Raw genomic sequence first — 21,458 nt, 5'->3', positions numbered from 1 at the left:
TGCACCTTTGCAAAACCCAGGTAACTTTGCTTCACATCTTAGGTTCCCTCACTGCGAGAAGCAAAGCTACAGGGAACCAGGCAGAGGGCCTTCTCGGTAGTGGTGCCCGCCCTGTGGAACGCCCTCCCATTGGAGGTCAAGGAGATAAACAACTACCTGACATTTAGAAAACATCTGAAGGCAGCCCTGTTTAGTTTTTAATGACTGATATTTTAATGTATTTTTAATATTTTGTTGGAAGCCGGCCAGAATGGCTGGGGAAACCAGCCAGATGGGCGGGATATAAATAATAAATTATTTATTATTGTTGTTGTTATTATTATTATTATTATGGTGGTGGTGGAAGTATCACTGTACAACACACTCTTGAAGAGGAAGCAGACACTAAACCTCTCCTCTTTTTTGCCCTGCAGCTTATCTTCTGCCGGCTAAGGACCCACCAGTGGTGCTTCATTCTTTTTAATGTTGTTCTTTTCCACATTTTGTTCTTCGGAGCCGATCTTGTGGAAGAATACTTCTTGCGAGCACTCCCCACCACCTACACAGACATGAAGGTCCTCGAAGCCAGGGAGAGAGCACGGAAGCTGGATATGACCCCCTTGAAGGCCAATATCTCCAAGTCTTATGTAGCTAGCAGATCAGAGGCCTGCTCCAACCAAGAGATCTTCCTCCTTGTCCTAGTCTTTGGCAGCCCCGAAAACTTGTCAAGGCGCAACACCATTAGAGAAACATGGGCCAACCAGACACACATCAGGGGTTATGGTACTCTCGTTTTTTTTGTGTTAGGCAAGCCCTCTTCAGAAGGCACCCAGCTGGAGGTAGTCCAGGAGATGGAGAAGCATCAGGACCTCATTCAAGGCTCCTTCCTGGACTCTGTAGAGAACCAGACACTGAAGACACTGATGGCTGTGGAGTGGGCCATAACATTCTGCTCCAGGGCCCGGTTCATTCTCAAAGCAGATGAGATGATGTTCATCAACCTCCCAAGTTTGGTCGAGTACTTGCTCAACTTAAGAACCCATCCCGAAGACATTTACCTTGGGAGGCTGGTTCATCAAGAGAAACCCAACAGAGACCCTCAAAGTCATGGCTTTGTCTCCCAACAAAAATACCCAGAAAATTATTATCCCGACTACTGCAGTGCGACTGCGTTTGTCATCTCACAGGATGTGGCTCGGAAGATCTACGTAACCTCTGGAGAAGTTCCTCTTTCACTGCCTCCTGGGGCCTTTGTGGGACTCTGCAGCAAAGCAGCTGGTGTGGTGCCTGCTCACAGTTCTCGATTTTCTGGGGAAAAGCACATTCGCTACAACCGCTGCTGCTACAAGTTCATTTTCACCTCCTCTACAGCAAGAGATACCCAGCTGCTCCAAGAATGGGAGGAGATCAGCAACGGCAAGGACTGCACTGTACTAGAAACGTATTATGGGTTGGTATCCTGCAAAATCATGACATACCTGGATGGATTTAAACACCTGAGTGTTGATGCCTTACAGAATGAGGCACTCCATTTTGCTGATTAAACTGACCCAAAAAAGTTTGATTTTAACCATGGATTTTCTCTGCTGAACCATTTATGCTAGGAGCCATGGCCAGCATCCTGTTGCAAGGAATTCCACTGACTACTTGTGCTTTGCGTAAGTTTTTCTCTATTCTGAACTTCCCATTTACAACATGCACACAACAGGAGTATAGATGATGAACACTCACAGAACATGAGCAGGAGTCACAAGGTCATGTGAACTAGTCCACTCCACGAGTGGATGGAAGTTCTTTAAATGATGCATCTGTGCATGGATAGAACCTGTTTTCACGTGCACTGGTGTGGATGGTAATGTGACAGCCAGACATGGCAGCAACCAGCTCTCACAGTATTCCTTGGACATGTATAGATGATTTTACCCACCCAAACACTGAATAGTCAGGAGCTCATCACCTCTCCTCCCTGCCATATTCCATCAATATCAGTGATCAAAGGATAGACCAATCCACCACTTATTAGCCTTTTCAAGTACGTTAAGGTAACAGACAATCAAGACCAGGGGAGGCTGTTGTTGCTTTTACACTTTCTTGCAAACTTCAGTGGCATCTGGTAAGTCGGCCTTTCCCAACCCTGGGTCCTCAGATGTTGCTGGACTTCCAACTCCCATCAGCCTAGGCCAGTATCCCCCAATAGGCAGGAGGAATGAGAACTGCAGTCCAATGATATCTAGGGAACCAAGATTGTGGTAGGTGACTTATCAGAAGCAGAGCAAGATTAGAACTGGGGATCTTGCGCAGCCCTCTGGGGGAGGTTGAGGAGGCCAACTCCCATTAGTTCCAGCCAGCATGGTCAATGGACAGGGATGATGGGAGCTATAACACACCATCTAGGAGGGCATCAGTTTATCATCCCTAGAGTAGAATGTCCTCTGGGTCAATTGAGCAAATCAGTTCTCTTTTATTAAAACTGTAGCTCTTTGTGTAAAGTTGCTCTTAAATTTCAAAGAATTCTCCTCTCTCAGAATGAATCACTAGTTGACCAGCTGTGTTTTCGTATGTATTCCTGTCCTGCCGACACTTTTTCATGTTAAGAGCATCATTTTCCTGTTCAGACTGAAAATAGTCAACTAAATTTCTTTATTTAAAATGAGCCATAACGCAAAATTGGGCAGACATACTTCAAATTATTGAACCTATTAAGTGTCCCCCATCCTGGCTGTGCAGTGTGAAACAGCTTTCACAAAACAGTACTAATATAACCACACAAGTCATTTTTCTTTCCAGTGACATAAATCATAGCAGGGGCTCAAAGAAACCACAGAACAAGCCCAAGAGAAAACCTCTCAGAGAGAATCTCTTGTCTGTGTATATTTTGATTTATAATTCAAAACATACTTTCTGCTTATTTCCTAGCAAGCACCTTCACTAATAACTTAAATCAGTCCCCAGGTCATATTCTACATGAGCACTTAAACTGATGTGTAAATAACTTCTGAATTAATTTATATAGTTTCAAAGGTAGTTAAAAAACAGAAGGAAAGGGGGAACGGCAGGTCTTTTCACTGGAATAATCTCAGCATTTTAAGTGCTGCCTGGGCCAGTGTTGAAATTCTTTCTCACTCTCAGATCACTCACCCAACAGGATTTATCTATCCCTCATTGGCGGACATTCCACTCTAGAGTTTCTGGAGATTAATTCCCTTTATCTGACTGCAGAAATAAGACTGCAAATAAATTTGCTGTTGAACACCATTTAATAGTGACTTTCAGAGCTCTACCGGAAGCTCCTGAGAGCTGTGACAGACCTGGATATTGGATAGGCTCCCCCTTCAGGAAGTCCTGAAGGATTGATTTTTCTAAATAGCATGGGATGGAGAAAAATTGCTCAACCTATGAAGGTAGTGGTGAAAATAAACCCAGATCCCTTCACCTCAAAGCTTTGGTCCCTCTGCAGGAAATTTTACCCTTTGAAATTTAGTCATACTAACTTTTGTGTCTTTGCAGCTGCTGTTAACAATTAAGACTACAAGCCAACACCTTCTGGTGGTGTCCCTGTTTAACACACTACTGCACTTGGTAGAAAAGCTTAAAATGGATAAGAAGTAATAACAATAACAATAATAATAACCCCCAGTCATGTGATTTTTGTTACTGGGCTGTACCAGTTCACACTGCACATGGTGGAGAAAATCCTCCTGATTTCCTGTACGAGCCAGCATGCCAGGAGATCGTAATCTAGCCTTCTCAAAATTCAACCTTTATTTTATGTTAGGGAGCATTCCTCACTACAATCTGAATTGGAACAACCCAGAAACCATCCCATTTGACACCTGTAGCACCCAGATCTCTCCCTCTGCCCTTCACAGGTGCAATATGTTAAAGGGTTTGCTCACCTTTCCTGTAAACAACAATTGGGGCAGTTTATATGCTGGAGGAAGCACCAATGAAGTACAGGCAAAGCATTTAAGATCAGGGCAAAAAGACTGAAAACACACACACCTCTGCACTGCTTTCACCACTTTTAGGAGTCTGGCAACCTTGTGGTGTTCAGCTATGTTAACAATGCATCTCTCACTGAGGAATTAACAGAAGGCAGAAAAACCACTGTTTATAAAGGATCCCATGATTTGTAGGCCCCATGCCAGCTGCTGACTAAGCATCCAAACTCTTAAATAAAGCTAAACATGACTGGCATAGTCCTTAACATGGTCCTCAACATTATTTCCCAGCTATGTGAAATTTCTGAGTTAGAAATGCAGGGGAAAAAATGACCAAACCAATTTCTTCCTCAGATATTTTCCCCCCTCCACATCCAAAGCGAAGTCGTATCCAGAAGTCCATTATCTCCAGAGAGCAGCTGTTCCAATGTTATTCAGCTCCTTCCACAGCTGTGGTCGAAACAGCCTTGACATAATAAGGCCCTTCGCGCAGGTATGCCCTGAGCCTCAAGTAATGCTGGTTTCCAAAGATTTCAGCGATGGTCTTTGAATTGGCCAGAGCCTTCACAAGTTCGTATTTGGCCTCCTTGGAAGATTTGTCTGGTTCCACTGATCTGTCTACGATGTATTCCACAAAGCCTGGACTACTGAGCATCATCCTCTGGGCCCAAGGTTGACTAGCAATGGCCTACAGCATTAACAAAAGAGAAAGATTTAAGACATTATTCCAGCCCTTCTGTTCCAAAAATTCGGGTTTCCAGGGCAGTGAGTGCTCTTATTAAAACAACCATTTAAAAGTAATATATAGCAGCAGCAAAACAAAACCACCAACAGCAATTCAGCCTGGAGGAGAACAAACAATCCATCATAGCAACATTCTTGATTTTCTTCAGAAAACATTAAACAAGTCCAACACGCTTCATGGGGAACACTGATCTAGAGCCTGGGTGACTTCAACTCACCTTCACCATGGGCAGAACACAGACAAAGAGGAATCAGAGATGGATGTCCTAATTGTAGCCAGAATTAATCATGTGAAATCCTGGGGTGGATCTTAGCTCAGGGATGGGAAACCTGTGTCCCTCCACATGTTGTTGGACTCCAATTCCCTTCAGCCTCAGCCAGCATAGCCAATAGCCAGGGATGATTTGGGGGGGGGGAGTCCAACAGCATCTGGATGGCCACCAGTTTCCCACCCTTACCACTGAAGGCAACCTGCATGCCTATGGCAGACACAAGACTTTCTCCCACAGCCCATTTACTTATTGCCAGTTCATTCAGTTTCAGCTCTGCTTTTATCTCACATTTAAATCAATTGAATGGTAGAGTCTGAGCAGAGCTCCAGATTCCTCAAAGTCTGGTGTCCCATACAGGATTTCATCAAATCTGCAAGGACTAGACCAGGCATCCCCAAACTGCGGCCCTCCAGATGTTTTGGCCTACAACTCCCATGATCCCTAGCTAACAGGACCAGTGGTCGGGGATGGTGGGAATTGTAGTCCAAAACATCTGGAGGGCCGAAGTTTGGGGGTGCCTGGACTAGACAACTCAAACAATGGGCCTGGGTAGTAGTGCTGTGGTTCCCAAGCTCTCTCAAAAGGACTATTCGATACATTGAATCAGATAGGTCTCTGTTGTGAAAAAGCACTTACAGTGAAGACCTTTAAGGCACCACAGTGGAGATCAGGGAAGGGCTGGTTACTGATGCTCCTGAAGAGTTCCAAGGGCTGGCTGGACAGAGAGGAGAACCAGGATTCTGTCATGCCCAGAAGGTCTTCTGTCTGCTGGTCTTGCTGTTTGCGAAATATAGCAATTGAGTTTGCAAATGCAACTGATAATTTACTGTCTTGAAGGGCAGAACAAGGGTGGTCAACATGGTAACCTCCAGATGTTGTAGGACTCAATTCTCATCAGACCATGGCCAAAAGTGTGGATGGGATGATGTGAGTTGTAGTCCAATATCTGGAAGCCACCACGTTGGCTGTGCCTAGGTCAGAGGAACACATCATCCTCAAGCCACCCTACAATTTACTCCACCTACACACATGAAATGTGCAAAACTTCCATGCCTGCAAAAACAGGTTATAACAAAGGCAGCATAATTAAAAGGTATTCTGCTTTTAAGCAAGTCTGTAAATGCACATTTCAGACACTGATTTGTCCTGTCCACAAATGTTTGAAGTTGAGTGGAAACACGTTTTTTTTCTTTAACTATTTATTTATCTTTTAAAGGTATTATACAGAACCATAATGTTCAATAAACTCTCAAAGCACTTAATTTTTGTTCATACTTTTGGTAAGTCTGAAAGCCTGACAAACAAGTCAGAAAAGATGTGTGTTATAGTTCTCTTGCTTTAACTCATCACTAGTGGATATCATAAATGCAGAAAGCCACCCAATTGTTATTGCTTTCTTCCAAGGGCAGATTCAAACCTTAATGCTCCATTTTTCATAAGAAACAGAATGTTTTCAATTCCATAAAACTTACCTGCAGATACAAAAGAGATGAAATTGCCTCAAGACACCGGACTCTCAGCTCTGTCCGGGCATTCTTTGCTTGATGTCCTATTCTGTTTAACACATGATGAAATCTACTCCCTGGGAAGACAAACTTTTTTTTAACCTTTCCATTACATAGGAAGTTGCCTTATAGAGAGACCAGACTATTTCTCCATCTGCTTTGGACAGTAATATCTTGAATTAACAATCATTTTTGCCTGTGGACATGGATCTGTTGCTTGAGCCACAACTAAAACAAGAAAATCTCTAACCACAGTTTGTCTATAAAGTGGCTCCAGATCTTAAAACCAGGTTTAAAACCATGTTTTGACTCTCCCTCCCCAGCCTAGCTGCTTGTGCCATGATAATAGCAGCATTGAATAAGGTTCTGCCTGCCATCTGTCCCAGCCAGCATGGCCAATGCCAGCAACACCTGGAGGCTGACAGATTCCCTATCCTTCCCTCCAGAGACTATTACATTCATTAGCAACCCTTGTACTTGAGATGCATCATTTTCCCACTTCCAATCAAACCTTTCAAACTGAAGTTCAGAATTATGCAGGGTACATTTACAGCCTTCCTACATTCCTGTGACAAACTCTTCAGGCTGATATGATTATAGCTACACATACACACAAATGTTGTACAGACCCTTCTTCTGTAACACTAGCTTCCCTTCCACATTTGACCCCAAGATCCCAAGTGTGTCCACTGCCACGCCAAACATGGTTGGGTCTTGGCTTTCTGCCATGCTGAATACTTTCTCCACAAATGCAGGGTATCGCTCACATATCTGCTGAGGACTGTCAACAAGAGCCAAGTTGCCAAAAAATTTCACAAAGCCTGAAAAAACCAGAAAATAAAACAACAGGAGTTTGGTCACATGGAACATAGCATCTGGAAAGAGAAATAAAGATAGGCTGTGACATTGTGCACAAGCAATGCATGTAGTGAAGAGAAAGCCTACCAAAAACAAAAAGGAACAAATGGTCAAGGCCGGGAGGTTTTGTTTTACATGCCAAGCAGACAAGTTTTTAGTACCATGTCACCTGTCAGAGTAAAGTTAAGTCCAGGATTGGGGTGGGCAACTATTCTTCCAATGCCTTCTATCTCAAAGTCACCAGGGTTACAATCAAACATGCTTTCCTCTGGGATGCTCTAGCTATGTCTCTACCTGCTGTTGTTCGGTCTGGGGCAGGTAGGCACAGTTTGGGGAAAACAGCCTGGAAGGCCAAAGAGGGAGGCCTAGGAGGTTGAATCTGACTCATGGGCTGCCCGTCCCTGAACTAAATAGTGATTTTTAAAAAAACCAGACAAAGTAAAATCATGCCAAGAAGGAATACTTTTTAAATCACCTGGCAAGTAGAAGCTCGAGAAGGGATCAGAATCAGCCCCGATGATTATGTTGGAAATCTTATCAATGATTCCTTGTTGGGCAAGATATTGGCGTCCATGGTAAATACGGGCGAGAGAGGTCACCATCTCTATACACGTAGCTCTGCAACATAGACAGAACACGCAGGTCTATTGTTTAAGATTCCTTTCATCCTCAAAACAGTCCATCACTGAGTAATTTCTGGAGGGGAATACTACTTAATTAACTGGTAACACTTTCTAGGTACTGTGCCAAGGTTTTTTGTTTTTGTTTTAAGTGGCACAGGCCCTGCCCTCAGGCTTACAAACCAGGACAGAGTATAAAAGGAAAGAAGAAGGCAAAATTATAAGCATATTCAGATATAAAGCCTCCCAGTTAAATAGGAACCTGGTAAAATGACTACTAAGCTGACAGCTCAAGAAGCCCAAGTGCAGCTGCTTTCAGTCTAACAAACTAAGTGAACTGTGCCATCTCATCTCTGAAGCCTCTGATGTTTTTTTGAGACATGTCTGAGCAGTAGGAGGTGGAAGGGACGTACTGCGTATTTTTACACTAGCCATGCATTTGTAATAATGAGGTAAAACTAGTTTTATGAGCAGTTTTACTGGTATTATTCACTGCTGAATCACTGTTATGACTTTATGGTTTAAATTATGTGTTTTTTGTGATAGTTTATCAATTGGTTCTTAGCCATGCTGAGTTTCTGATTGTATAAAGAGAGGAAGAAAAACTGTGCAAAGAAAGCCCCTGCATGATGCGCCACCATTGTGCTGAGATATTTTGAGCTGCGTGGTAAGGAAAGGAGGGCTACTTTCTTGCTCCTCCAGCACATAAGCACTGGATCAAATCAATCAATCATTTTATTTGTATGCCACATTTCTTAAGTTGAAACCATGCTCAAAGCGGCTTACAAGTACAGTCACACCTCAGGTTACAGACGCTTCAGGTTGCGTCTTTTCGGGTTGCGTTCCACGCGAACCCGGAAGTACTCTAACAGGTTACTTCCAGGTTTCGGCACTCACGCATGCGCAGAAATGCTAAATCGCGCTTTGCACATGCACAGAAGTGCCGGATCACGACCCACATGTGCGCAGACGCAGTGCTGCGGGTTGCGAACGTGCCTCCCGCATGGATCACATTCGCAACCCGAGCGTCCACTGTATAAAAAATATTACAAACATAACAAAAAGTAACCATAAACAATAAACATTAAAGTGTACACAGTGAAATCAAACTATTTCCATATAAATCATGATATCTAAAGTAAAGATACAAAATTTAGTATCGGTAACAGCAACAATACCCCCGCCCTAGAGTCTGTTCAGCAATCTCCGCTTTTGTAGCTGGAGTCAGTCAGTCAGGGCTCCACCCTCCCAGACCAAGTGGGAAAAGGGCCTGCAAGACAGCAGGTCTTCCAGGATTCACAGCTTCCAGCCTCTTCTGCAGCGTCAGCTTTTGAATCCGAAGTATGAATGTATTAATCAGGGCAGAGACAGGCAAGAGGCAAAGCAAGCAGGGTTTGGGTACATGCACAAAATGTGCACAACTCTCAAAACTATGGCATGCCAAGAAATAAAACCTTCTACTAACTCAATAGCAGCAGAATCACTCCCAAAGCCTTACATAATATGAAACAATCTAATAAGACTGCTTCTGCCACACACCTGAGAAGAACATCATTCCCCGTCAGCTCCCTGATCAGCTCTGATATTAATCCGCTGTTCACGCAGTAATTCAATGAATCTGCCGACACCAAGGAGATATTGATAACCAACTAAGACAGAAGCACAAGAGAAAAGGACACTGAGAATTATTTCTTTTTTAAAAAACAGAACACCTACAATGAACACACACCATATGCCATTCATGCATGAAATTGTGCTTGCTCCACTTATAACTTCACTCACTGAATGAGGCTGCAGCAACGTTCAAGTCATAGCTACAAGCCTTGTGGTGGCTGCAACAGGACTTAAAAAGGAATCAACATCATATATCATGACCAATATATATCACGGGCCTCTGGGGATGGCCACTGCCACCTCCACACTCTGGAACAATGTTCCTCATAGTGTCCAATTGCTCCAAGGGGCATCTGTATCCCTATTGTTTATTTACCTATATAAATAAATGTGTTTTATTTCATAGCATCATAACTTCACATTAAAGGATTAGCAATAATAAACATTGGTCTTTTGTGGTTTATTTTACAGAACATGGCATTTAAAAATAATACATTATTAAAAATAAATACAGCACAAGTGGATAAAACAACATCTACACACACAATCATATTCATAAAGAGGGGGCATGCAATCTCAGTGTGATCCCCTTCAGGTGTTGGTGGTTGTACCAGCACACTAAAAAGACTGGGGGGGGGTCTTAATAGCAGCTTTCAGAACACCTTGTAGGATTTTCATGTGGATTTTCCATAATAAAGGTCACATATTAGTGCAAAGATGGGAAGGAATGGACTTAAGACTGACTGCATAGAAAATTGACACAGAACAGAGACTGGATTCATTCATCCATATTTTTTGCTTATTTTTGTTTATATTTTACTGCATGATCTTCTGAGAGTCACCTTGTGTGCCACATTGTGAGGTACAAAGGCAGGATGCAGGCATTTTGAGGCAGACTACTGTCTTGTCCATGCCTGGTACCATGGACCAAGTCAATCCTCATAACTCCAGTTGAGGATCAAACTGTTCAGGGTACAACCATACCCTGTAGGCAGCAAAAGAGTATCATAACCTGCTCAGATCACATTATTTAGAGCAACTGCCAATGGGACTATTAGCAACATGTATCAGGGCACAAGCTCTTCACAATGAGTGTCTCCCATTTGAGGAAGGAAGATGCAATTAGGCATGGAGACAAGACAACGTGAACCCAACATAAGCTTTAAGACAATCATGTTCCCATGGGAATGAATGGGATGGGAGAGCTGCCAGTGTTATGATAATAAAAATAACTATAGGTAAGATAACAAACTCACTTAAACCTCCAGGGAAATTGAGGAAGACTGTACCCAGTTTAGCCAGTGTTAATGTAAAACCAGATCGGTCCAGAGACTCACCCAGGTGATTCTAAGCCAGGGGTCAGCAACCTTTTTCAGCTGTGGGCCGGGTCCACCATCTCTCAGACCATGTGTTGGGCCGGACTATTTTTTTGGGGGGGGGGCGAATTCCTATGCCCACAAATAACCCAGAGATGCATTTTAAATAAAAGGACACATTCTACTACAGGAATCTACATACTGATTCCTGAACCGTCCGCGGACTGGATTGAGGAGGCAGTTGGGCTGCATCCGGCCCATGGGCCTTAGGTTACCTACCCCTGTTCTAAGCAATACTCCACAGAAACTTGTGAACTTTAATGCTATTAGTCCAATTTGTACTTCTGCTTAATTTGAGGGGCAGGGAATTTTAGGTCCAGGGCAAGAGCCAAATGCCTCTCTATCTGGCCCTTGGGAATCTCCTAATTCAGTATTTCTCAAACTTGGTTCCCCAGCTGTTGTTTGTCTACTACTCTAACCATCCCTAGCTAGCAGGACCAGTGGTCAGGGATGATGGGAGCTGTAGTCCAATAACAGCTGGAGATTGCATTCCCAATCTTTTCTTGGCAGCTGTGGCTATTCCACATCTGATGCCACATGCTGTCAGACAAGTGACAAGTTGGCATGGCTGGCAAAAACTGCCAGAGGCTCCCCACCCAATGAATTAGAATTAAAGGGGCAGCTAGGACACTATGGGAAAAGGGATGCTTACCTCATACACACGGCAACGAACAATGTCACTCCTGGTCATGACATTTTTCAAGTCAACTAGAAAGTTGCCTGCAAGCAGTGCCTCCAAGCTCTCTGCAGTTTGCGCTACTTTTGTCAGTGACATGATGGCCTAGAAAACAAAGGGGAATGGCTACGTGAACTGGAGAAAAATAGACAGCAGAATTAGACACTTAAATTTCAGTTGCAGAATTCTACCTCTAAATGTCAACATCTGACATTCCCTTTTGGGAAACAGATTTTCAAACAATTAATCAAATGAGGGGATAATTGCTACAGCCAAACCAAAAAACAGCCCTATATTATTTTACTGGTCAGATTAACAACCTAACTAATAAAGACATCGTCCTCCATTTATTAACTGCAGCCAGATTAGGGATTGCAAAAAATGGGAAACTTTAAATACAAATCTTTCTGAAGCCTGGATTTCGCAAGTATGGGACACTGTGCTTATGGACAAATTAACCATTTCACTAAAGAAATATTGATCTGGAGGAGGAAAGATGCACACCTTCTAGATGATACAGTATCCTTTTATTAATTGATTAAGATAATCAAACATGGTTTACACCCCCCATTGACTCATGGAAACTTATGGATAAGCACTTTCATTTGACTGCCTTTTTTGGAACATCTAAAACTACAACCATCAGCTACTATTTTGCTTTCTTTTCTGTACAACTCCAAAGCTCTTCATTCCTTGTATAGGAATGTTTAGCTACTTGAAATTAAAAATCAATTTTTAAAAACTATAAAAAGAAGTCAGATGAGGTAGCACATTATCATACACAAACTTGCAAGTTTGTAATCAGAAGAGTTTGTCTGTTTTGTGGCAACAGCTGCCCTGATTCACAAAACCTTCCCTGACAGGTCACCTGGAATCCTTGCTCAACAAGGCCAACCAGGCAAGTGCCTATTTGCAAGCCTGCATTTTATTTATTTATAAAATAATTAAAATACCACAATGTCACTGTATCAGATCAGTTATACAAAAACCAGAAAAAATTAAAATCACAGATCACCAGCTAATTATTACACCCCCCCTTAATTATCTGCATAAGTCTGACAGCACAAAAAGCCTTCAGCAAGCATTTAAAAATTCCTACAGAAGCAGCTGGTAAAGCTCTAATGTGAGAGCACTGCCCCCCCCAAAAATGGCTGGGGCAATAATGCTGAAGGCTCAGTTTTGCGCTGACATCAGAGGAGCCTCACCCACTTGATGATTATGCTGAAGGCTCTGTAGCCAGCTGCTGTTAAGCTGGCTCCAGTTTAAAGCTCTTACCTCTTTTGCCACTGCTAGGTTCTCATCAGCAATGCAATAAATGACCTGCCTCAGCAACTCAGGAGTGCTGAGGATTTCTCTAGCAGCACTGGAATCTTCAACTATCTTTCCAACCTACAGATTCAACATGATGTTGAAAGGCATTAGGCAGTTTCCAACAACTACTCAGTGCGCAAGTTTAAGTACAGTAGTTAAATAAAGGTTCATTCCATTCCCACCCCCCACTACCAGCCTTTTCAAACAAAGAAAATGTTGCTGAAGAGCTGTAACATTTTAAGGAACTAGAGAATAAAACTAAACTGAAGGGAAGGGGTAAACATTTGCTCCTCTCACTTTGTTGTTGTTGTTGTTGAAGTGATATACAGACAGAGGGGAGTTTTATCCACTCCCTCTATATGAAGAAGCCTAGGAGCAGGGCTCACAATGCCAATGCCCCAAACCGCTTTTGCTAATCTACTGATTGGATTGAAAAAAGTTAAAGCTGCCCCTCCCCCCCGAAACTACCTGGAGTACTTTAAAAAAGCTGTATCACCCAATGACAGCTTCTGCAATAAGTGTGTGGATCATCTAAAAACAACATCCACAGAATGGTTTATCCTGAGAACTATTTTATTCCTATGCAAGCTTAGCAAATATAAATCTATTAAATTCACGATCTGAACACCAGTCATTAAGATTTGCTCCCCTGGCCTGGTTCTTCCTCCTGGCTGATGTCCTCTGAAAGTCACAGGTTGCTCAGGGCCATTAAACCCAACTCACAGCAATCCATGGATGTGTCCCAACCTGTCACGGTGGCTGGAGAAGGCTACTTCAGAGTAACGACTCTACACAGCTCTGCATTTTATGGTTTTATTGGTGCTGAGTATTTACAGTGCTAATGGCAGTGCTATTTACAAAGACACATCTGTTCAGCTTGAATCAGAACCTCCAAGTGGCTTTTGGCGCGTTTTGCGCCAGCATAATAACTTGGGGAGACCCATCCTCTTCCCCCGACGCCTTTTGCGAAGTTCCGGAGTTGGGGGGACTGGCCTGCCCCCCTTCCTTTCCCCTTCCTGTCCCACCTGGGACGATGGCTCTCTTTCCCTGCCAGAGCCTTGGAACCCACTTCCTGTTTCCCCACTTGAGCTGGAGCTTTCCTTCTTTTCAGCCTCGCTCGGGTCTGGGCTGGAACTCAGGAGGGGAGGGGCTTCGCGATATCCCTTGCCCCTCACACAACCCATCCAAAGCCTTCCATATATGCCTGATTTGGCTTAGGACTCACCAAATCCTGTGCAGAGCCCTAATGTATATGTATGTACATTATAAATAAGAAAAAGACAGGAGAAATCTCCTCCTTCTTGATAAAAATCTCCAAATATGTCATCTTAGCAGACAAGTAATCAAGCATACCTGAGCTATTGTTAGAATTTTGACTGAATTATCTGGATGGAAGAGCCCTTTCTGAAGTTCTTCACCAAAGTTTTGGATTACATACAAGGGATCCATGATCTGCAGTAACCGCTCCAGGATGGAAACACATAGAGAGATCTGCTCACTGCTTTGAAGGGAAAAAATAAGTTAGTTCAAAGGCTTTTAAAAAAAACAAAAAACAAATGGTTTAATACGTGGGTATCTGCTTCTTTACCAAAACCCACTCAAGGGACTTAGTGATTCAAAAGAAAGGTAAGAAAGTACAGTACAAGAAACGAGGCCCCTTTCTGTGATGGTATCCAGAGTACAGTCATACCTCGTGTTGCGTCCACATCATGTTGCATCTTTTCGCATTACGTCCCGCGGCAACCCACAAGTACCAGAATGGATTCTTTCCGGATTTCGCCGCTTGCGCCTGCGCAGAAGTGCCAAATCGCACCGCATGCCTGCACAGCACTTCGAGTTACGGGCATTTCATGTTACAGATGGGCCTCCGGAATGGATCCCGTCCATAACACGAGGTACCACTGTACATTAACACCCTGTCCAGGCTTATTAATTCAGCACCAAAAATTTTAAAGGCACCAAATAAAATCTGTGATATTCTTGTTTATAATAATGTGAGGTTTCAGAGTGGCTAGTCATTTACTTCCATTTATTATCTTGTAGCACTTATTTATTTATTTATACTATTTTAATCTTATTTATTCATAAAATGTACGTGTACATTTATTCATAAAATGTAAAATGTACATACCATTTGATTGTAAGGGGGGCATTTTTTTTCATTTTCTGTTGCATGAGATTTTTTCAACTGTTCTTATAAGTTCTTTCAATGCTGATTTAATATCTGAAGTCGGTTTTGTTCTGTAAGCTCTAGTTTTTTTGCAATTCATGTTTTTCACTTTTCACCATAATCTTAGCTTTTCGCAATGCAATAATTCAATATTTTATTAAACACATAGCCAAAGTAGTACAATATGATTATAAATGTAAGTAACTTATATAGCATTGAACATGACATGTATAGCATTGAAAATGACATGTATATCTATGTACAGTTGAAGGTATGCAAAAAGATGTATTCCCTTGGGTTACAGTATATACAAGCTGCTGTTATTCAGGTAAGAATTCGCGCTCACGTACAAGTGAAAGTGCAAAAGTTCATTAATAAGTTTCAGGTCAATATCTTCTGGGTATGCTTCCATCAACAGTTCAACACCTTGCTGAATTTCTTGCTTAGATGCTACCGGTATCAGAATAGCAAGAATGAAAAAAACAATTGTGCAACATCACTGTACACAGTACTTCTTCTTTTTAAATTGGCTTCAAGTGCATCTAATATAGGAATACAGTGGTACCTCTACCTACGAATAACTCTACTTACAAATGTTTCTACTTACAAACGGAGCTCCGTCCGCCATCTTGGATGCAGTTTAGATAGGATTTTTTTCTACTTACGAATTTTTAGATAGGGTTGCTTCGACTTACAATTTTTTTCGACTTACGAATGTGCATTCGGAACGCATTAAATTCGTAAGTAGAGGTACCACTGTAAAGGGTTTTATCCTAAACTTATCTCTTGAAGAAAATGTGTCTAAAGCATCAGGTGCACTTCCGTCATTTATCTGCCATTCCCTCACTCTTTGTCTCCTTGTTTTGTAGTTAACATCTGGCAAGGGGGCTTTTGCTTGTTTCTCAAGTTCATCAAAATCATCTCTAATTTTCCTTTAAAAATCCTGAAGTGAAACTTGCACAAGAACTCAATAACACTCTTGATTTCTGAAGGGCTTTGCTGACCTAGCACACGGATTTATATCTCTTAAGATTCTGCAGATTCTGTACCTATGAAAGTAGAAAAGAGCAAAAATGTTTGGTCCAGATCCTAGGTACTGCACCCTCACTAAAGGAGACTGTATGGATGGTTCACTAAATGATTGTAGGATGACGTGTGTACCTGAGCTTATGGCCTCAAATTCTCTTTATCTTATATGTTGCTTCATTACAAAAGTGACGACTAGACTCCTGATCCTAAACTGAATAGTTAGTTGCCCAACCACCTGCTCCAGAACTCACTGCTCCCAACTGACTCTCAACTGCCTTGCATTCAAAGCCCCTTTCAAATTCTCATCCAATCATCACTCGCCACCAGAATTCCAGTTACAGGTTGGTAGTAGCCGTGTTGGTCTGACGTAGTCGAAACAAAATTTAAAAAATCCTTCCTGTAGCACCTTCGAGACCAACTAAGTTTGTCATTGGTATGAACTTTCGTGTGCATGCACACTTCTTCAGATACCAGAATTCCACACTTTTTCTTTCCCCCTCCCCCCTTAACATTCCCATAATACTGCAATTCTAATACAATTACCTTAATAGCCCTATTACATTCAATATTTTATACACGCTGCTCCCTATAACCATACTGTTAGAAGCACTTGAGCTTCCCATTCCTGGTTCCTAGGAAATGGAAGTGAGCAAACTGCAGGTTCTTCATCCCTGTTCTAATATAACCAGATGTCTTCCCCCAAATGATCCTGGGAATTGTAGTTTGTTAGGGGTCTGGGGATTGTAGGTCTGTGAGAGGGAAGCCATAATGGCACAAATCATTTCAGGGGAAGTCATGTGCTTTAAAGGCACATTGGATGCTCTTTAAAACATAGCATCATAGAATTGTAGAGTTGGAAGGGACCCCGAGGGGAAGGCTCAGAGTTCAGGTAGGTGGAAATGCCAGTTGAGTGACCTATAGGATAGGAATGCTTCCTTCCCATGTCCCCCACCCTCATGCACCAGACTGGTGCTAGCATGACCGGAAGCCAGGAGCCTGCTGATTGCTCTGTTTTCTTTGCAGGGAGGGAGCCTTTCCCCAACATATACTTTGTTCTGGCCAAATCCCTGGAGAGACATAATGACCCTCAGGTACTGGGGCAGAGAGAAGGAAGGGGTGCTTATGAAACACGTTTGGGGACTCTGTGGCTTCCAGGAAGTGCTTTTCAGAAGCATTGCTCCCTCCAAAAGGGGAGGCTGAGCATAGTCATCATGGCTAGTTGCCTTTGATAGGCCTCTCCTCCATGCAATTGTCTAGCCCTCTTTGAAAGCCATCCCATCCAAGATGCTCTTGTGGTGCATCTGATTCTCCTATGCTTCCTTGCTCCTGCAAGGAGATGACTATTGTGAGATTCTTTGGTTAACATCTATCTGGGCTGGAAAATATTAAAGAATCAGAGGACTGGTAAGCTTTCCTTGAAGCACAACTGATCAAAGGTGGGCAGATTCATTAGCATCTTGATAAAGATGCTCAGACGACAAAAGATGCTATCATACCCCACAAATGTCTCAGAAAAAGCTCCCAAGCTGCTGGAGAAGAAAGCAGTTAAGTGGTCGGTGGGGCTCCAGGTTGCCATTTCTGCATCCCACCACAGCCCTTCCAAGTTGCCCAAGAAATCAATGTCACAACAGTTTTTTCCTCGCACCTCCTCCCCATGATCCCTCGTGGGGCCTTCTCAGACATACGCTGTGTCTGAACCAGCAGATCCCACCAAACCAAGTAATTGAGGACCCAGTCAGAAAAGTAGTGTACGCGGTCATACCAGAAATAAGCAAAATAACTAAAAAGGTATGTACTAGAAGTCACCCCAGAACTGACCTAGTGAACATCTTCCAAGACAACAATGCCCACTCACACGAGAAAGAGCTCATAACCCACTGACAGCATACAATTCAATATGGCTAACTTAACCCGACAACCCCCTCACCCACACACAAAACAAATCCCACTACAGCCAGCCAAAGACGATCAACCACACCCTAGACCACCCCAACCTCTCTCACCACCAAGGAAATATAAGCGAATAGAAAGAGAACTTCCCCAAGTGATGCTGACAGAAAAACCCCAAGCATACACTAAATAAAAGAACTTAAGCTTTACCACCCCAGCCCCTCTCCCGTCCCCGCCTCGCCCCCACCCACACCCCTGAAATTCAGAGACAACAGGCTATCGCCAGAGCTGGCCCTACTCGAGAACAAACTTGCTGAAATTAACAAACATGAGCAACTTAGGCCCAGATTCATGAGTCGAGGGGCAACCGACAAAATCTAATAAACAAAAACGGAGAGAGAAATAGAAACACACACACCCCTTTACACACACACCTTTAAATAGGCGGCTGGGTCTGTTAAGCGCCACAGAATCATACATATGTAGAATTGGAAGGGACCCCGAGGGTCATCTAGTCCAACCCCCTGCAGTATAGGAATCTCAACACGCGTTCTCCGTGTCGGGCATCCTCCCTCCCCCGCAATGGTTTGTTTTATACCCCGCCCCCCCTGACAGGGACCCGAGGCGGCTTAATAAAAAGTAAGAGATGCCCGATCTCTCTCCACTCACCTTCCCCCGCGGGCCGTGAGAGTGAAGAGTCCCGCCAAGGGGAGCTCGGCTCGCCGCTCCCGCAGAGCGCTGAGAGGCACGGCGAGTAAGGACAGCCGCAAAGCGCGCAGCTCCTGGAGCGGCTCCTCCAGCAGCGGGACCCTTGCGAGCAGCATCAGCGCCTCATCCATCTCTGGCGCCGCCATATTTGAATGTCTGTGAGAGCAGAAGAGAGTGCTGGGGGGGGGGGGGTGGAGGAAGAAGAAGAAGAAGTGAAAGGAGTCTCGCGAGACTTCGGCCCTTAGCAACCGAAGCGGCCGCGTAACCAAGGCCGACGCCTCCTCACGGCCGCGGCACTCAGTACTGTACAAAGGCAACGCCTCCTTTGTTTTGAGAGCCCCTTGTGACTCGGCGCTCGGGCTTCTGATTGGCTGAAGGAGGAAGGAGGGCGGGGCGCGCTTTATTTATTTTTTCCCTGGTAAAGAGTTAAAAGAGTCGGTTTTTAAGACTCGCTTCCGTGTTCCCACATGAAGGATATGCGGGGCTAAAACTACTATAAAGATAAATATAGATTTCGAAAACAGAAGGGGGGAAAACAACCGAATCAGAACAGAGTAACGAGATTCTTCGCGTTGTTACGCGCTCCTCGAAAGACAAGTTATCCGCCTGCTGCAGGCAGGCAGTTTGAGCTCCGAGCCTCCTAGTACCCCATAAATATCGCCTCTTCCCTGGTCAGACGGTGACCGGAAATGATGTGGCGTTAATCTTTGCATTGAGTGCCTTCCGTTCTTCGCTCAGCAAAAGCAAATGTTCGCTGCCTGAAAGAGCGACAGAAGCTGCCATGTTACAGTTCCCAAAGGCGCCTCCGAGCATGCGAAGAGTTCCCTTCACACTCGCCCCGCCGCCGCCGCCGCCATTTAGCAGTATCAAGATCATAAAGAAGTGTTAACATTAAAACATGACGCGCAAATCCATAAAATAAATTATGGATTAGTTGGTGAAAGCGTGGTACTGATAACATCAAGGTCACAGGTTCGATCCCAAGGTGGGACAGCAGCATATTCCTGCACTGCAGGGGGTTGGACTAGATGGCCCTTAGGGTCCCTTCCAACCCTACGGTTCTGTGATACTATGAAATCAACGCACCGAGAGGTTAAGTATATCAAGCATTCCCAAAGTCCCATTTTACAGCAGGGCAAAACTAGACCAAAAGACAGTTGCCAAGGTTTGACTGTATGCACTACTGTAGATATTTAAAGCACACATTTCATTCCTCCAGAAAATCATGGGGAACTAATTTGTTAAGATGCTGGGAATTGTAGGGTAAACTACATTTGATAGAATTTGAGGTGTAGGAGTTGCATTTTAAATGCTCTTGTATGCATCAAATAAAGGAAAGTGAATGTGCAGGGTGTCTTTGTTTAAAGGAATTTATCAAAAGAAAAAGAGATTTAAGAGCAAAGTCTGGCCATATACCAACAATGCAGGGAGATACCTAGTACTCACAATAAGGCAGTTAAAGTTGGTCTGCTCTGCATCACCTGGGATAACATTTGGGTTTCACATGATGAAATAACTTGGAACCAGTTTACCTACGATATCGCCTTGTTCCACACATGCCCACTCAACTGCTTCAGTAGGTGGAATTGGCTCCCTTGGCCAATAACTCGAGATGAGCTCCGCAACCCCAGTCGGTCACGACTGGACCTAATGGTCAGGGGTCCCTTTACCTTTACCACAGGTGCCACATAATAAATACCCTGGCTTTGAGATCATGTAGGCACCTTTGCCTTTCCTCTTCAGTGCCTGCTTAAAACATTATTGTTTAGATAAGCCTACCCAGATGCTTAGGGACGCAGGTGGCGCTGTGGGTTAAACCGCAGAGCCTAGGGCTTGCTGATCAGAAGGCCGGGGGTTCAAATCCCTGACCTGGAAGCTCCCTCTGCCAATAATGCAAGATGAGTGTACAACCCCAGAGTCAGTCACAACTGACTCTAAAGGGTCCCTTTACCTTTACCCAGATGCTTAGAAAGTTGAGGTAATTTAAATCTTTTCTCATATTTTAACTTTTTAATGTTTTGAAGTACAGCTGGGAATTTTTCATCATTTTACTGCTTCTTATCTTTTTGTAAGCCACTTTGAGGGGTTTTTTCCTCCATTTTAAGCAGTGTATAAATTTCATTCAGTACTTAAATAAATAATAATTATATACTGTATCTTATTTACAAATTTATAATCTGCACTTTCATAAACACATAGCAAGACAGAGTACAACATATAAGGATAAAATGGTCCAAAGATCCATAAAAACATAAAGAAATATTATAATTGGGTAAAGGAAAAGGGGAAATCATATTGCAAAGGCCTTTCTAAACAAGTTTTCAAAGGATGCCTGAAGGAAAGGAAGGATGGTCATTATTATTATTACTTTAAAAAATGTTTATTTTTTTATTCATTGGATTTGTAAATGGCCTTTCTTCTCAGACAGCTTACAGTTTAAAGTACAAAGACATACTGTAATATAACATTCAAAATTGGGGTGGCGGTGGAGGCTTCCTTTGCACGTTGAGTAATTATTATACAAAATCAACTAATGTACTGTTATATTTCGGATAAGTTTTGCAACAAGTGTGAATCTGGTTTACCCCCGCGGATGTTAGGCATCCGAACCAAACCGTTTCAGTGTCCCCAACCAAGCAAAATACTTTTGAAAGCCTTAGAGACGCTGGAGCGGGTTCAAATGGGGGAAGATGTACAGAGAAACGAGCCAAAAGGCAGGGCATCGGGGACCTCAGCGGGGCTATGCCAGGGAGGCGGGCACCAGC

The 21,458-nt window shown here is 43.3% G+C and overlaps 2 protein-coding genes across 3 annotated transcripts; one reads left to right on the top strand and one right to left on the bottom strand.

Moving 5' to 3' along the window:
* Nucleotides 1-242: 242 nt before the first annotated feature.
* Nucleotides 243-2,690, top strand: B3GALT9 (beta-1,3-galactosyltransferase 9). Its single transcript, XM_088664956.1, has one exon. It carries the CDS (start codon nucleotides 549-551, stop codon nucleotides 1,521-1,523), a length of 975 nt encoding a protein of 324 aa, XP_088521082.1. The 5' UTR covers nucleotides 243-548; the 3' UTR covers nucleotides 1,524-2,690.
* On the bottom strand, nucleotides 2,603-18,866 carry PSMD5 (proteasome 26S subunit, non-ATPase 5). 2 transcript variants are annotated; one of them, XM_035113410.3, is made up of 10 exons: nucleotides 18,655-18,866; nucleotides 14,250-14,397; nucleotides 12,861-12,974; nucleotides 11,562-11,690; nucleotides 9,459-9,568; nucleotides 7,775-7,917; nucleotides 7,071-7,262; nucleotides 6,409-6,518; nucleotides 5,573-5,713; nucleotides 2,603-4,608 (listed from the first exon to the last, which is right to left on the bottom strand). In XM_035113410.3, the coding sequence occupies exons 1-10, from the start codon at nucleotides 18,837-18,839 to the stop codon at nucleotides 4,351-4,353; spliced, it is 1,530 nt and encodes a 509-aa protein (XP_034969301.1). In that variant the 5' UTR covers nucleotides 18,840-18,866; the 3' UTR covers nucleotides 2,603-4,350. The 2 variants fall into 2 exon arrangements, with proteins under 2 accessions (XP_034969301.1, XP_034969302.1); XM_035113411.3 differs by having other exon boundaries at nucleotides 14,250-14,394.
* Nucleotides 18,867-21,458: the final 2,592 nt, after the last annotated feature.

The sequence above is a fragment of the Zootoca vivipara genome, chromosome Z2 (assembly GCF_965207765.1).
Source record: "Zootoca vivipara chromosome Z2, rZooViv2.hap1.1, whole genome shotgun sequence".
Taxonomy (NCBI): domain Eukaryota; kingdom Metazoa; phylum Chordata; class Lepidosauria; order Squamata; family Lacertidae; genus Zootoca; species Zootoca vivipara.
Note: the sequence above shows the minus strand (reverse complement) of the source record. Positions and strands in the feature narration are given on the sequence as shown.

Coding starts and splice junctions, on each gene's coding strand:
- B3GALT9 (XM_088664956.1), top strand. CDS start 549: ATGAAGGTCCTCGAAGCCAGGGAGAGAGCACGGAAGCTGGATATGACC.
- PSMD5 (XM_035113410.3), bottom strand. CDS start 18,839: ATGGCGGCGCCAGAGATGGATGAGGCGCTGATGCTGCTCGCAAGGGTC. Junction 14,398..18,654: donor CTCACGGCCCGCGGGGGAAG/GTGAGTGGAGAG, acceptor TTCCCTTCAAAG/CAGTGAGCAGATCTCTCTAT. Junction 9,569..11,561: donor TTCGTTGCCGTGTGTATGAG/GTAAGCATCCCT, acceptor CTTCTGTCTTAG/TTGGTTATCAATATCTCCTT.